At 43.8% G+C, this 14,270-nt stretch overlaps 1 protein-coding gene across 1 annotated transcript in view; it reads left to right on the forward strand.

Annotated features, from left to right (window-relative positions):
• LOC102476890 (SPARC-related modular calcium-binding protein 1) overlaps positions 1 to 14,270 on the forward strand; it is a gene marked incomplete at its 5' end in the record, with an annotated part of 79,205 nt that overhangs the window by 18,655 nt on the left and 46,280 nt on the right. The window contains 2 exons of the mRNA XM_006167968.1: positions 10,569 to 10,625; positions 12,805 to 12,885. Coding sequence (XP_006168030.1) covers positions 10,569 to 10,625; positions 12,805 to 12,885 — 138 coding nt within the window. The remainder of the gene's footprint in view (positions 1 to 10,568; positions 10,626 to 12,804; positions 12,886 to 14,270) is intronic.

Below are 14,270 nucleotides of genomic sequence, written 5' to 3' on the forward strand. Positions count from 1 at the left end.
AAGGCATCCCCTAGGGCTGGAGCACACAGCCCTGAAGCCTGCCACAGAGAGAGGTGTAGGACAGTGTAGGGCTAGAAAGGAGGTGAGTCCAGGGGCCTGGGGGTGTGCGGGTGTGGGTGTGGGGTGGCAGCAGGGCCGGCACCAGATCCAGCCTTTTCTCTCTCTATGCACTTGCGTTTGTGAATATGCTCCACTGACAGGGCTGGGAGGGATCGGTTCTCTCTGCTTGGAAGGAATGAAAAGATGTATTGTGCGACCATGGAGTCTGGTTGCCAGCCAGGAATTAGTCCTCTGAAGGAGAAGAAGAGAAAGGCTGGGTGCAAGGAGGCTGGGGGAGGAGGCCCAGAGAGATAGCAGGAGGAAGATAGGAGGGAGCGAGGCCAGGAGGCAGCAGGTCGCAGGCATTTGGCCCTGGAAGGGAGGCCTGGTCCCTGCAGTTCCTGGGTCCACAGGTGTGAGGCCGGGAGGGGAGAGGTGGGGGAAGGGGAGGGAGGCACTGTTATCTTACCCAGATGCAGGTGCTCCAGCAGGGGAGGAGGGTCAGACTTTAGACTTAATCCCTTGGAATGTCCTTTCCTCTCTCTGTTCTTTGGGCCCCTTGTGTTTAACGGACTCCTTTATGGGCACATGTGTGGTAATTAACACGTGCAGGGTAGGTCCTGGGCCATGTGTTTGAGTTTCAAATAGCCAGTGATCTGGGCCAATCCCATCCTGGCTGCCCCTCCCCTTCTTCTAGCCCTTCAAGAGAGATGTAGGTGTGTGTGTGTGTGTGTGTGTGTGTGTGTGTGTGTGTGGTGTTGTGGGTGGTACGCACATACATTCATGGTCGTTTTATTGGTGCTCCAGAGGAATATTGACTAAAGAGAGGGCGCCGCACAGGCCCATTCGCTCTAGAAATCTGCTGCTGGAACAGCTGAAGGCAACAGAAGTTGAGAAAGGAGATTAGTTTTTGGTTTTCATTGAATGATCCAAAGGAAAGTGGCTGGGGAGCAGTGTATTTAGAGATCATGACCTTATCCTGAGCAGCTTTATCTGGCTGTACGAAGGCCTGTGGGTTTTCCTGAGGTTCTTCTCTTTGGAGTCTTACTGGTAATCACTGCAGCAGACTCGAGGACCTTCCAGGGTAACTGGCTCCAAAGTTAGGGACTAGGCCTTCATGGCTTGTGAGGTGTGCAGAGGGAGTTTGGAGGGAATGAAGGCAGTGAAGGATGATTACATGAGAGATTCAGGGAAGTGCTTGTGACATGATTTTCTGGCCGTTCTCTGGGAGCTTTTTTATTCCGAGTGCCCAGAATCTCAGAGGCCCTGGGGTGAGGCTGTGATAAATAGCAAGTGAAAGTTTAGGGTCACCAAGAGTTTTCTGCAGTTTGGTTTTCTTCTGTGAGTTAGTTGTTTCAGAACAGTGAGAGATAGATAAAAACATTCACAAAAACGGCTTAAATTTTCTGCATGGGCTTCTGAATTTGTCAAGCCAGCTTGGAGAAGGGCAGAACTTCCAAAATCCAATCTGCCTTTCATTTGCAGAGACTTTTTTAATCTACCTCTCTACCCCCACTGACTGCTCCAGAGTATGTGCTCCAAATAAAGAGTGTGTCACATCTGTTTCTCCAAGGTCCTTGTCTGTGTCCCTGGTTTTGGAATCTCTTGCAAAGCCTGGTCTACAGGTTAGCACCCACTTGAAGACCTTGTCACTCAAGCAATAGATCACGCAGCACTGAGGGGTGTGCTTAGGGTAGTGGTAGTGAAGGATGGCAGGCATTCCAGATGAAGGGGACTGTGCAGCCTCCAGTCTCAGCCCTCATGAGGTGTTAGCACACCTGAAGGAGCTGTATCAGGCTGGCCATGGAGGGACGTCCCGCATGTGGAATGTCACTCTAGCACTCGTGATGTGAACCTTTTCCCAGCTATCATATTTTCCATCTTCCCCCGGCACCAAGAGGCAGACTGGATCGGTAGGTGATCTCTCAGTCTTGCCAAAGGTCTGATAACCCAGCAGCCTGGGCTGTGTTTGAATGTCATGGGCAGCTCTGAGACAGTGCCTGCTGAAACTACTGTGCCTGAGCACCTGCAGACACATGAGAGGCAGCTCTTTTGCTCTCTGTGTGCATGTGCTCTCTGGTGCTCTGAGACGCCATGGCCAAGCCTGGCATGGCACTATGCTAGCTGTGCGGAGCTCAGTTTCCGAGAGGACGTGCATGAATGTGCTGGAGTGCTCAAGCACATACCATGTCTCCCTCTGTCCCACAGTTAACTGCTTCTCAGCTTGGCTTCATCTACTCAATCTCCTCTATCCTAGCCCTTATTCAAGGTCTCAGAAGGAAAGATTATGCATGAAGAGTACTAGACCAAGAGTTTAAATCCCTTCCATATCCCCATCTCCAAGGACTGGAGAGAAAATGAGATTTAGGGATCTGGCAAAACCTTCTAGTTATAGATGGATTCATTTGAATTTTTGTCAGTAGTAACCATTGGTATTTTATATTTGGTTCTTCTGTTGAACAAGTATTTATTGAGAACTTACTAAAGTGCCAGGCTTGTTAAGGTCACTGAGGATCAGTGATGAGCATAACCGTGAGAGTCCTGGCCTTGTGTCATGAAGCTCACGTCCTGGTTCTTAGCCTTCGATCATGGAGGTTATATCAGGTGGGGGTTATATTAGGTAGGGGTAAGGCCTCTCAGGGAGCAATTGATTTTTAGAAGCTCTAAAGTTGTTACTTCTATAGGGGAGGAAAGGCAGGTCATCCTGCCATCCATAGACCAAACAAGCAAAACCAATAACTAGATCCCTAAACCCCCAAACCTTCAACCTAAATAACCTTCGTACCTTATACAAAAACTAATTAAAAATGTATCATAGATTTAAATGTAGAATGTAAAGTTATTAAAACTTTTAGAAGACAATATAGAAAAAATACTGAAAAGATGATCTGAAAAATGTGTATATACATATGTGTATATATCTATATGACTTAAAATTTTAAATTTGCTTTGCAAAAAACCCTGTTAAGAGGATGAAAAAATTACAGGCTGAGAGAAAGTATTTACAAACCACATTTCTGATATAGGAGAGAGAAAAGATTTACAAAAATAATTTCTGATATAGGATGTATATCTGGAATATATAAAGAATTCTCAAAACTCATACTTAATACATAGTTCAATTAAAAATAGCCAATATATAGGAGTAGACGTCATCAGAGCAGAAATGCAGGGAGCAAATAAGCACACAAGAGAGCTTCAGCTTCATAAGTCATAGGAAATTCAAATATATCATGAGCTAAAATAAAAAATAGTGACAAAACCAAATGCTAGCAAAGCTGCAGAGAAGGCAGATCTCTCATCCATTGCTGGTAAGACTGCTAAACGGAACACTTGTTCTGGAAAACAAGTTTGGGAGTTTCTTTATAGACTTAATCCTGCCATTTTACCCCTGACTATTAATTCCATAGAAACGAGAACTTATGTCCACACACACAAAAACCTGTACATGAATGAGCAGCAGCTTTATCAAAAGTAGCCAAAAGTAGAAACAACCTGAATGATCTTTAGTGGGTGAAAACAAACTGTGGTACATCCATACCATGGACATATGTTCAATAATATGAAGGAAAAAACTGTAGATACATGCCATAACAATTTGGATGGGTCTCCAGTGCATTATGCAAAGTGAAAAAGTCCAAACCAATTTCAAAAGGTATATACTGCATGATTCCATTGTGTAACATTATAGGAATTTCAGACATATAGAGATGGAGAGCAGATTAGTGATTTCCAGGTGGAGAGATGGGGTGGCGGAGGGAAACTGTAACTGTAAAGGGAAGCAGATGGCAGATCTTTGTGGTGATGGAGTGGTTATGAATTGATTGTGGTGGTGGTTACATGGTTCTACACATGGATAAAATTGCATAGAACCACACACACCCAACTGAGTGTGTGCAGAACTGGTGAAATCTGAACAAGGTTCATGGATATACTAATATTAATTTTCTGATTTTGATTTTCTACTATAATCATGTTACCTGTGTAATTGTAGATTACCTATAGAACTATGTTAACCATAAAGATGTTATCATTAGAGGAAACTGGCTGAAGGGTGCATGGGACCTCTCTGTACTATTTTTATAATATCCTGTGAATCTGTAACCATTTCAAAATAAAAAGTTAAAAACACAGTCTTCCTTGTAAGTCCAGCCCTAAACTCATTCTTCTTCTGCTTCCTCCTTCTTTTCTTCCTTCCCTGGTCTCCATTTTTCACAGCCTCATGCTTTTGCTCTTATTCTGGGGAATATAGGGCTTGAGGATGGGGGAGCTGCTTGCAAAAAGACAGCTCTAAGATTATTTTCACTTCTTTTGGAAAGGAGCATGCAAATGAATGTAAAATGTTGATCTCTTGCTTTGGACAGGACCACGTCCCAGATTACTTCTGCTCTTGCAGGTCAGATTTGGGTGCTTCACAGTCCATGTGTGAGCTTCATTGGTCATGGGGCATGCATCTCAGAAAGTGTAGAGGCTGACCACATCCTACTCCTGGTATGATGCAGGCCAGACTTTTAAGGGATGTCTACTAACAGACACTGTTGTCTTCTTAGGATGTCCCAAACAAGTCATCTCAACTTGCATAGTGGGCCCACGAGTCACATGCTGAGGAAGATGGTAGGTCTGGAATAAATGTGGTCCCGTCCCAACCAAGAATCTCCTAGCACTTGTACACTTGTACCAGGCCAGCGTTATCTTTGTGCTTTTTTAGAGGATGGATTGTGGTAGACTGAAGAGCATGAGGTGGGGTCACAGTGATGGGTATGGTTTGGGAAGAGCCCAAGAATTGAAGCGGATTTGGGAGTGTTGAGAGACCTTCCTCATCTCAGGATGGGGGTGGTGGTTTCTTTTTTCCTCATTCTCCAAGGCTCCTCAGTCCCAGACACCCCAAGAAATGCCATTAATACAGATTCCTACTTGGGCCCCTTTGACACATTTGCTTTTGAAGGACCTGGAAGAGAAAGCTCTTTGTATATGGTCAGAATAAACGCATTGTACACCCAAACAATTAACTCCTCAATGGACTTGCCAGCTCCTTGAATGGCCCGGCCCTGCTTCCCTGGACCTCTTGGGCTCTATTCAGTCCCTTAAGCACACCAATGTTTTTGAGTTTTTGTTTTGTTTTGTTTGTTATTCTGAAAAGTCTTTCCCTGAGAATAGTCAAAGCGGATCAACATTGTCCTCAGCCCGGCATTTATCTCCCCTCGCCAGCTAATGTCAATCAGGAATCAAAAAGCCAAACAGAGGAGGCTTTGAACGGTGTCATTGGGGGTCGAAGTGACTTCCAGCTGTCTGTGCGTGGGCCAGGCCTTCTCGAAGGACAAGGAATTGTGCTGTCACACAAACCCACTGTCTGTATCGGCTCACAGTGCCCTTGTGGGGGCTGCAACTTTCTGGGGCTGCACCTGCAAGGACAAGGCAGGTTGGGGGTGGGGGAATCTTGGACCGCCATGGCTCTGGGTCTGGGCAGCTTCCAAAGCTGCTCTCTGCCACTGGGGCCTTGAGTGAATCACTAAGTTGCATTGAGACTCAAGCCTCTTTTTATGGGCTTTGGTGCCTTCTTCTACTCTGGCTGGTGGTGAGAATAGATGGGGAAAGCCACCTGCCAGAAACTGAGTGTTGCAAAATGTGGTAATACTAGCATCATGCTTCATCTTGACATCATCCTTGAGAAATTCTCACAGGTCTACCTCATTTATTTATTTGTCTTAATTTTTCCAAATTTACTTTTTTCTTCTCCTTCCCTGTAAGAAAAGTGATAGTCTTTGAATTAGTGTTTTTCAGTGTTTCATCCTCTTCCCCTAGTCTGGAAAACTATTACTGTCTGAAAAAGAAATAAAATCTAGGTCCAGCAGGTGGCGTGGTGGTTAAGGCACTGAATTCCCACATGGTCAACTGAGGTTTGAGTCTTGCGCTTGGTAGCTTGAAAAATCATGTGTGTATACACGCCCTCGAAATCCTGAGAGGAGCATGGAGGAGGAGAAGAGATCATGGTGTGGCCATCTCACCAGGAAGTGCTTTCTCACTTTTCCTTTCTCTGTCTCTCTCCAGTGAATGCATGTGCTCTATGACAAAAACAAAAACAAAAACAAAAAACTTACTATTTGAGGTTCAAATGAATCGCCACAGCTTAGCATCAGGCATCAATTCATCATATGCATATAGGTAAACTAAGACTCATATATTTTTACTTAAAATATATGGAAGAGTCTCTCCCCAAATTAAAGATCACCCAGATGAAGCAGCTGTCACCTGACGATTTGTCTGTGATGACTTTGGCACACCCTCCTCTTCTTTCTAAACAGGTATATTCAAGTATAATTTGCACACTGTAATTTTTACCCACTGTAAGTGTGCAATTGAATTGTGTAAATTTGTGGAGTTATACGACCATCAATAGAGAACATTTTTGTCACTCCATAAAGACACCATGGGCCCATTTGCAGTTACACTCCAGTCCTACTCCTAGACCTAGGCAACCACAGATGTGCTCTCTGTCCCTATGGGCTTACCTTTACTAGAGATTCCATATAAACAGAATCATACAATATATAGTATTTGCATGTGACTTCTTTCATTTAGTATAATGTTTCTGAGGTCCTTCATCTTTTTTGTCAACATGTATTAGTTATTCATTCCTTTTAATTGCTAACTAATATTTCATTATATATGCATATTGCAATTTATCTATTCACCAGCTGATAGACATTTGGATTATTTCTAGTTTGAGGCTATTATGAGTAATTCTGCAGTGAATACTTATGTAAATGTCTTTGTGTGGCCATGTTTTTATTTCTCATGGATAGATTCATAGGAGTGAAATTTTTGAGCTGAATGGTAAGTTTGTTTAGGTTTTTAAAGAAACTTTCAGCTCTTTTCTACAGTGGCTTCCTCATTGTACATTCCTACCAGCATAGAATGAGGGTTCCAATTTCACCAGATCCTTGCTAACACTTACAATGTCTATCTTTTTATTTTAGCCATTCTAGTGGGTATTTAGTGGTATTTCAGTGTGGTTTCAACTTCCTAACAACTAATGATGTTGAGCATCTTTTCATGTATGCGTTACCTATCCACATAGCTTCTTTGGTGATGCCTACTAAAACATTTTGCCCATTTTAAAAAGTAAGGTTGTCATGTTGAGTTTTAAGGTTCAACTTATTTTTAATTTAAAAACTTTGATAGGATTTAAATTTTATAAACCCAATCTTAAAAGTAAGTAGTTGATAAGATGACTAGCACTTATGGAATTATATATCCCCTTCAGCAGGCCTTTTAAGATTTTTACACTTACATAGTGTCCTCAGGCTCAGTAGGCAGGTATTCTTTATTTTAAAAAGAGAATATTGCTGCCCAGAAAAATAAAGTGAGGGGTTGAGGTTACCCAACTTATTGGATAGAAAGCAGGGATCATAGTGACAACATTTGAGACTGGGAGGGCAGGGCACATGTGGAAACTTTACTCTCTACCAGGGCCAGTGTGGGGCCTGGTGTTGCTCCAGGGCTTGCCTGGAAGCTGAACTGATGTGGACGTTGGACCCAGGCCTTGGACCTATGTTTGGCAGAAGAGGTGTGCTTATTGCTGGTTCAGAAGCCAGGTGCCCAGGTGCCCGGAGGTGATGGTTAGAGGGACCTGTTGGCTTTGGCTTGGCTTTTCAGCCTTTGGGCATGCTGAATTTCACAGGTGGCTCCTGGCAGCGGGACACTTTGTTTTTTTCTCACTTCATAAAGATTTCCATCGAGGGCCTCCCTCATGGCAGAGCAGCTGTCTCTCTTCACCCTCGGTGACCCTGCCCTGCGGAAGATGCACTCCCTGCATGTGGCTTCATGCTCTGTGGGCTTCTGTGCCCATGTCTGCAGTCTGTGGAAGACCTTGACCTGCAGAAGTGCGAGTTTTCCCAAGAGACTGGAAACCCTCCTGGCCCTCCTTGAGCATAGACCTTCTCTTCTGATGGCCCGACCAGCTGAGCAGTCCTGGATTCTCAAGATGATGGGAAAAATAAATAGAATGTTTTCAGTTATGTTGCTCCAGAGAGAGAGAGAGAGAGAGAGAGAGAGAGAGAGAGAGAACACTCTTGAAATGTGGGAGGATTTTAATGTCTATGCTGAATATTAGAATATCACATAAACTGTTTTGCACTTGAGTTCTTACCATTGTCCCTCTTAGATTCTTTGATTCCTAACTCTCCTTTTGTTAGCCCGTAAGACTTCTGAAATGAAGCCACCACGTCCGAAGGGCTGAGCCCAGTGCGCTGGGGCTATTTAGACTATGAACTCTGTATCCGGCAGGAGCAACCAAATGTGCATCGCAGCTGCCAAAAGACTCCATTCAGTGGCTCATTGAATTCAATGGAAAGAGGTGTTAATAGAGTCAGGGGAAGTGATGCTATTTAAAAAATGACATTGTGTGGTTCTGTTCTGTGTTTATTCTTCCTCATTGACTTCCAGATCAAACTCACACGGCTTGGCATCAAAAGATGCATTTTGGACTCCAGTTTGAGGCAATTAAGATGTCCGGCACAGTTACTCCTTTCTTCCTGCTCCATCTCATTCCTTGGGATGAATGTCAGGTAGTTCAGGATGGCTTTGGCCCTGCAGGAGTTGGCTGGGCCTTGAGACCAGCACCAAAGAGTAATACCAGAGTCAGGTGTCACACACCGTCAGGGGCTGGCCCCAGTCTCCAGGAAGAGCTAGGAACTCCATGCATCTCCAGTCTTAGGATCCCAAGGGTGGGGTGTTGATGCAGAAAACGGTTCAGGATTCTGTATTCTCTCTCCCTCCCCTGCTAAGATGCAGGGAAACCAGCCAAAGACGCTGGGAGCTCCGAGTGGTAGAGGGTTGTTATTGACTATCTGACTGGCGTCACAGAGACTATCTGAGAACTTGCATTCTCCATGAATAGTTAATGATCAGAGAATAGAGTGTTCAGCTCTAAAAGACTTCTGGGGGGTCTTGGGAAGAGAAATATGGTGTAATCCTTAAACTGCCTGAGACAACAGTATTCTCCCTCCCTCCCTCTACTGAGCAAGAAAGCAGATAAATCTCTAAATTATGTATCCTCAAGAGGGACCAAGATAGCTATCTGCTTCCAACATTTAGAAATGAAAATTGGTTCTTAAGGGAGGGAGTGAAAAAAAATCTTACTCTTTTTACATATAAAGTGCACACACACACACACACACACACACACACACACAGAATACATGAAAACATACACAGGGTATCATCGTTATTAAAATTTTATTAGGAAGGAGATTAGGAAAAATTGTCTAAAAATGCTTCTTAGAAGGGCAGTAATGAAAAAACAGTTGCAAAACTCTGCCCTAAGCTGTTTTGGGGGCCTTGATAAAAATAATTTGGAGGCCTGGAAGGTAAATAAACAGCCTGCTCTAACTCCTGACCTGCAGAGGTTGTTGCTGTGCAGAGAGCTGTCCACACTATTAGAATGATAAGCGCTAGGACTTTGGAACTCAGAGCTCCCTGCTCCTCATCCATGTCAGAAATTTCAAAGCAAGTCTACCGTGCTTTCTGCAGCTTCCCACATTTCCAGTTTTGTTTGCCCCTGTCTCTTATTGGGAATTGGGATGTGTGCTGTTTCACAGTTAAAAATGTTCTGAGGATTCCTCATCTTCGCAGTGCAACATGCTGGAGAAAAAACCACGATCCTTCCTACCTTACTATCTTTTTTTAGGTAAGGCTGGAGAAACACCTAAGAATGTGGAAGGGAACAATGCCCAGGTCTCTTGTTTTTCTTTACCCTTTCAGTCAGGGCCACTAGAAACTGGTTCTGAGCTGGTTCCTTTCACAAAAGGGCAGGAAAGGAACTGGGAACATTAGAATTTGGTGCCATAAGGAACAAGCCTGCTCAAAGCTGAGGGCTGCTAGGAGAAGAACCGCCTCTCAGCTTTCCTGCGGGGCTTAACGGGGATCCTGAAATCTTCAAATTGATTAGAACGAGTTCTCTCTCTCCCCTTTATTTATTTATTTATTTATTTATTTATTTATTTATTTATTTATTTATTTATTTTACTATAGGGGATGTGCGCTCGCCAGGCAGACAGAGAGAGAGATAGAAAGTGAGAAATCACCCCCTAGAAGGGATGGCCACGCCGCAGTCCCTTCTCCTCCATTCTCCTCTTGGGATCTTGGGCACGCACGCACATGCACCCAGCATGAGTTTAAGCCTCCGGGTCCGGGACTCAAACCACGGTCGACTATGTGGGAATCCAGCAACATAGCCATTACACTAACTGCTGGTCCCTTAGAACGAGTTCTCTAAAGGCACGAAATCTCCGCTTGTCCGTCCCCTGGGATGGTGAGCACACACTCGGATTAGTTTTAGTGTTGATGTCTCTCTGTGGTTTTTCTTTCCTGCTTGTTCTTTTTTTCTTTCTCTTCTTTTCCTCCGACCTCTTCATTGGGACTTGGCCGGGCCATGTACAACCCCCAACCATTCAACAGTGCTGGAGAGTAGATAGTATTTACCTCAATAATGGTAGTCTCTTTTCGATTCTTTTTAACCCTCAATTCAGATGATGGTTCTAAGCCCACGCCCACGATGGAGACTCAGCCGGTGTTTGATGGAGATGGTAAGCTCTTGGTGTTACTTCTGACACTCCTTTTCCCGTCCATTTGGGAATGGTCTTCATGATGTTTGTTTGTTTAAGCTTATTATTATGATTTTCTTATTTTATTTCAATTTTTCCCAGTGTAAGCTGGGTTGTTTTAACCTTTGAAAGAATGTAAATCCTCCAAGGAACTGGTATATTCTCCACTTCGGGAAAGGCCATCTGTTCTGTCCAGGCTTCCTGCCTGTCTCCTGATGTCCAACAATAACACGGCCTGGACAGACCCTTTGAGCTGCCAAGATCGAAGAATCATGGCCGAGGAAGATAGTGAGGTTGGCAGTGTCCTTTCAGTGAAGTAATCAGCACTTACGTGCCTGCTCTGTGCCTTGCGTTGTGTGAGGTCCTTGAGGAATGAAAGGAGAGTGTGCAGCTGGAAGTCTTTGTTCTTAAGACCCCTCTAACTATTAGACTTTATGTCTTAAATTGCACCTGCTTGATTTCTATTGTAAATAGACATTCATGGAAGAAAGAGATCACAGCAGTCTGGGCAAGCTTCTGCAGAGATGTGACTTGAGCTGCATCTTGAAAGTAGATTGGAGAAATCAGGGTCTTCTAGGCAGCTAGCCTGGCCTGAACCAGGAAGAGATGGATACAGTGGGGAAAGTATCAGGGAATGGATTGGTGATGAGGCTAGTTTGACCAGCTTAGAGGGACTTGAGGAGTTGAGTCAAGGCATTTAGGAGAGGAGATATTCTGAGTCAAAAGAAACAGTAGTGGCTGATGGCAAAATACAGGCTGAAGTCCCCAGAGGTATGAGATGTGGATGGAAGGGGCCTGGAGTACAGAAGCTGGCCTCAATGCAAGATGGAGTTGCTCAGGGCCTATATTCTTTAGCGTTCTTTACTGAGTACTCCCGATTCTCCTGGGAGGAGCAGGAAGTTTGTTGAGTGAGGTTTCTAGAAAGCTGACAATGAGGTGCAATAGGTAACAAGCTTTTAGCAACTCTCAGCTGTGTATCCAGGCCTGGATTTTAAAACCCAATCGGTGACACAGAGGAATAATAAGAAATTATGCCACTGCCTAGCCCTGTGGGTAGGGAATGTTCCTAGCATGGGAACAGCTCTGGGAAGAAGAATTAAAATGTGAGATGCTCTTTGCAACTGTTTCATTTAGTGGAATATATGTATGTTCATGCCTGAATCTTTTAATGTTCCTGTGATCCACAAAGATTCTGGATCATTGGCAAGTCTAGGGTCTAGTGGAGAATGGAGAGCCTGTCATCTTGGGAGACTTCTCCCTACCATTCCTGAAGATCTCGTCACTATACACTATGTTCAGGCCCCCACAGGATTCCCACCTACCTGTCTACTGGGTGACACAGTCTGGGAGAGCCTGGGGGCATCCTGGAGCTCTCTGGATGGAGGAGTTTAGCCTCTATTCAGTGAGAAGCCCTTAGAACGAGTGTTACGGTTCCCATGAGACCTCTTACATTTGTCCCCATATGGAGCAGAGTCTCAGTTGAATCTGTGTGGCCTAGCCATTTCCTCCAAAATGGTCTCTGTGGTTTGTTTGGCATTCATTTGTTGATTTATTCCCTTTAAATCTTCTTCCAGGGAAGCAGCTGAGAGGGACTTGGCTTGGTCTGGTTTCCTCATCTCCTGGATAATATTTTTATTCCTGGATGGAGTGGCTCAGTGCCTCTGGACCCTGACCACTCTGCCTCCTGGCACAGGATGCCCTGGTTGGCTCTTATGAGCTGGTGGGGAGAGGAGCTTCCGTTGTGAGGAAGGGAGAAGGCATTAAAAATGAGGGAGATAGCTGAAGTGTCGATGCCTCAGGATTTTTTTTTTTTAAGAGAGTTTTTGTTGTTGTTATAGGGCACGTGCACTCATCAGAGAGACAGAGAGACAGAAAGTGAGAAATCGCCCCTCAAGGCAGGGATGGCCACACTACAATCCCTCCTCCTCCATTCTCCTCTCAGACCTTGGACATGGACACACTCGCATCTGGCAAGGGTCTCAAGTTGCTGGGTCCAGGACTCAAACCACGGTTGACCATGTGATAGTCCAGCGATGTAACCGCTGCACTATCTGTTGGTCCCAATACCTCAGATTTTTTAAATAAGCTATTTAGTAGCCTGGGGTTACACTGCAAGTCATGTACTTTCTTTGCTTAGAACTTTTCTTTTTTTCCTCCCCAGAAATCACAGCTCCTACTCTATGGATTAAGCACTTGGTAATCAAGGACTCCAAACTGAACAACACCAGTGTGAGAAATTCAGGTAAATAATCTTCCTTGGATTATGAATGTTCTAAATTTGTCCCTCGGTTGCGCCATGACTATATACTGTGTGGTCTTGGACCAGTCATTTAATTTGCTGGGTCTTTAATTTCTACAGCTATAAAATAAGGAGATTAGATGGGCAAATCCCATCCAAGTTCAATTTTCTTAAATTATTACCCCGGGATCATCTTTCAGGAATAGGCTTTTTAGCTAAAATTCTTTGACAATTTATTTTCATTGACTTTTATATACCATGCAGAAGAATTTGGAAAAATATCTGAATGTAAAGAAGTTGAACTTCAAGCCTGGAGATATTTGGTTCCATGTGTTTTTAAGGTTTTAAATCAATGCTTACAGTCATGTCTTTTCTGATCTCATCTTTTGGGGGTCTTATGAGTGGTCATGCATTAGTGCTGGTTGAATCTTTTTGCAGAAATTTTTGAAGAGTGATTGGCAGTATTTGTTGGTAGAGTGTATTTACCATCAATGAAGACCAAAGTGAATAAAGTTCATTTGCCATCAATAATGACTTAAAGTCTATCAATAGGAAAATGTATTAATGAATCAAATCTATATCTCTGTAAGGAAGGACCATCCTTCTTTCAACCTGAGACTTCATTCTGAGAAGTACTGCTCTGTGTTATTTATGTCTGGTGGTTGAGTTAGCCATATCATCTTCTTCTTGTACTAGTAAGGATTGCAAACAAAAGATACATGCCTTTGAACTGGCAGGTGAGTTTTACATGACTGTAAATTTGTGTGTGCTGTCCCTGATCCTCTCTAGGTTGTGCCACCTCTGTCCTACAGGTTACAGTGGGTGGGGGTGGGTGGGTGCTGCAGTGCAAGGAGCGCTTGAGGCCGTCTGGCATTGGTCAATTCTCTCCGTGACCTGGGCTGGTCAGTTACCATGTGTCTGGCTTACTGTTTGATCAAAGCTCAGATTTGGGAGGGTGGGGTGGAAGGAGATTGTATGAATTCCCTTGAATCCAAGTCTTTGACAACATAGCACTGTGGTTAAAGCACAGGCTTTGCAATCAGGGAAATCTGTGTTTACATTCTGGCTCCAACACATAATGGCTGTACTTGTTGTGCCTAACTCGGTCAAGTCAAATAATATCCCTGGGCCTTAGTTCTTATCTGTAAAATGGGATTATGATCTTTTCCTGAAAATATTATAGTTATAGGTTAACTAAGTTAATATCTAGATGGTGCTTAACTGATGCCTTAACTAAGTGATAAATACTAGGTGCATAATAAATTGTAGGAACATGCATTTATCATCATCATCATTATTGGTAGGGATGATGGGAATATAAATGAGAGTGCTTCTCATGAGTATTCTTCAATTAGGAAAGAATTAATGATTATCAACCCTAAGCAAAG

This window comes from Tupaia chinensis, unplaced genomic scaffold, assembly GCF_000334495.1.
Source record: "Tupaia chinensis unplaced genomic scaffold, TupChi_1.0 Scaffold145367_1, whole genome shotgun sequence".
Taxonomy (NCBI): Eukaryota; Metazoa; Chordata; class Mammalia; order Scandentia; family Tupaiidae; genus Tupaia; species Tupaia belangeri.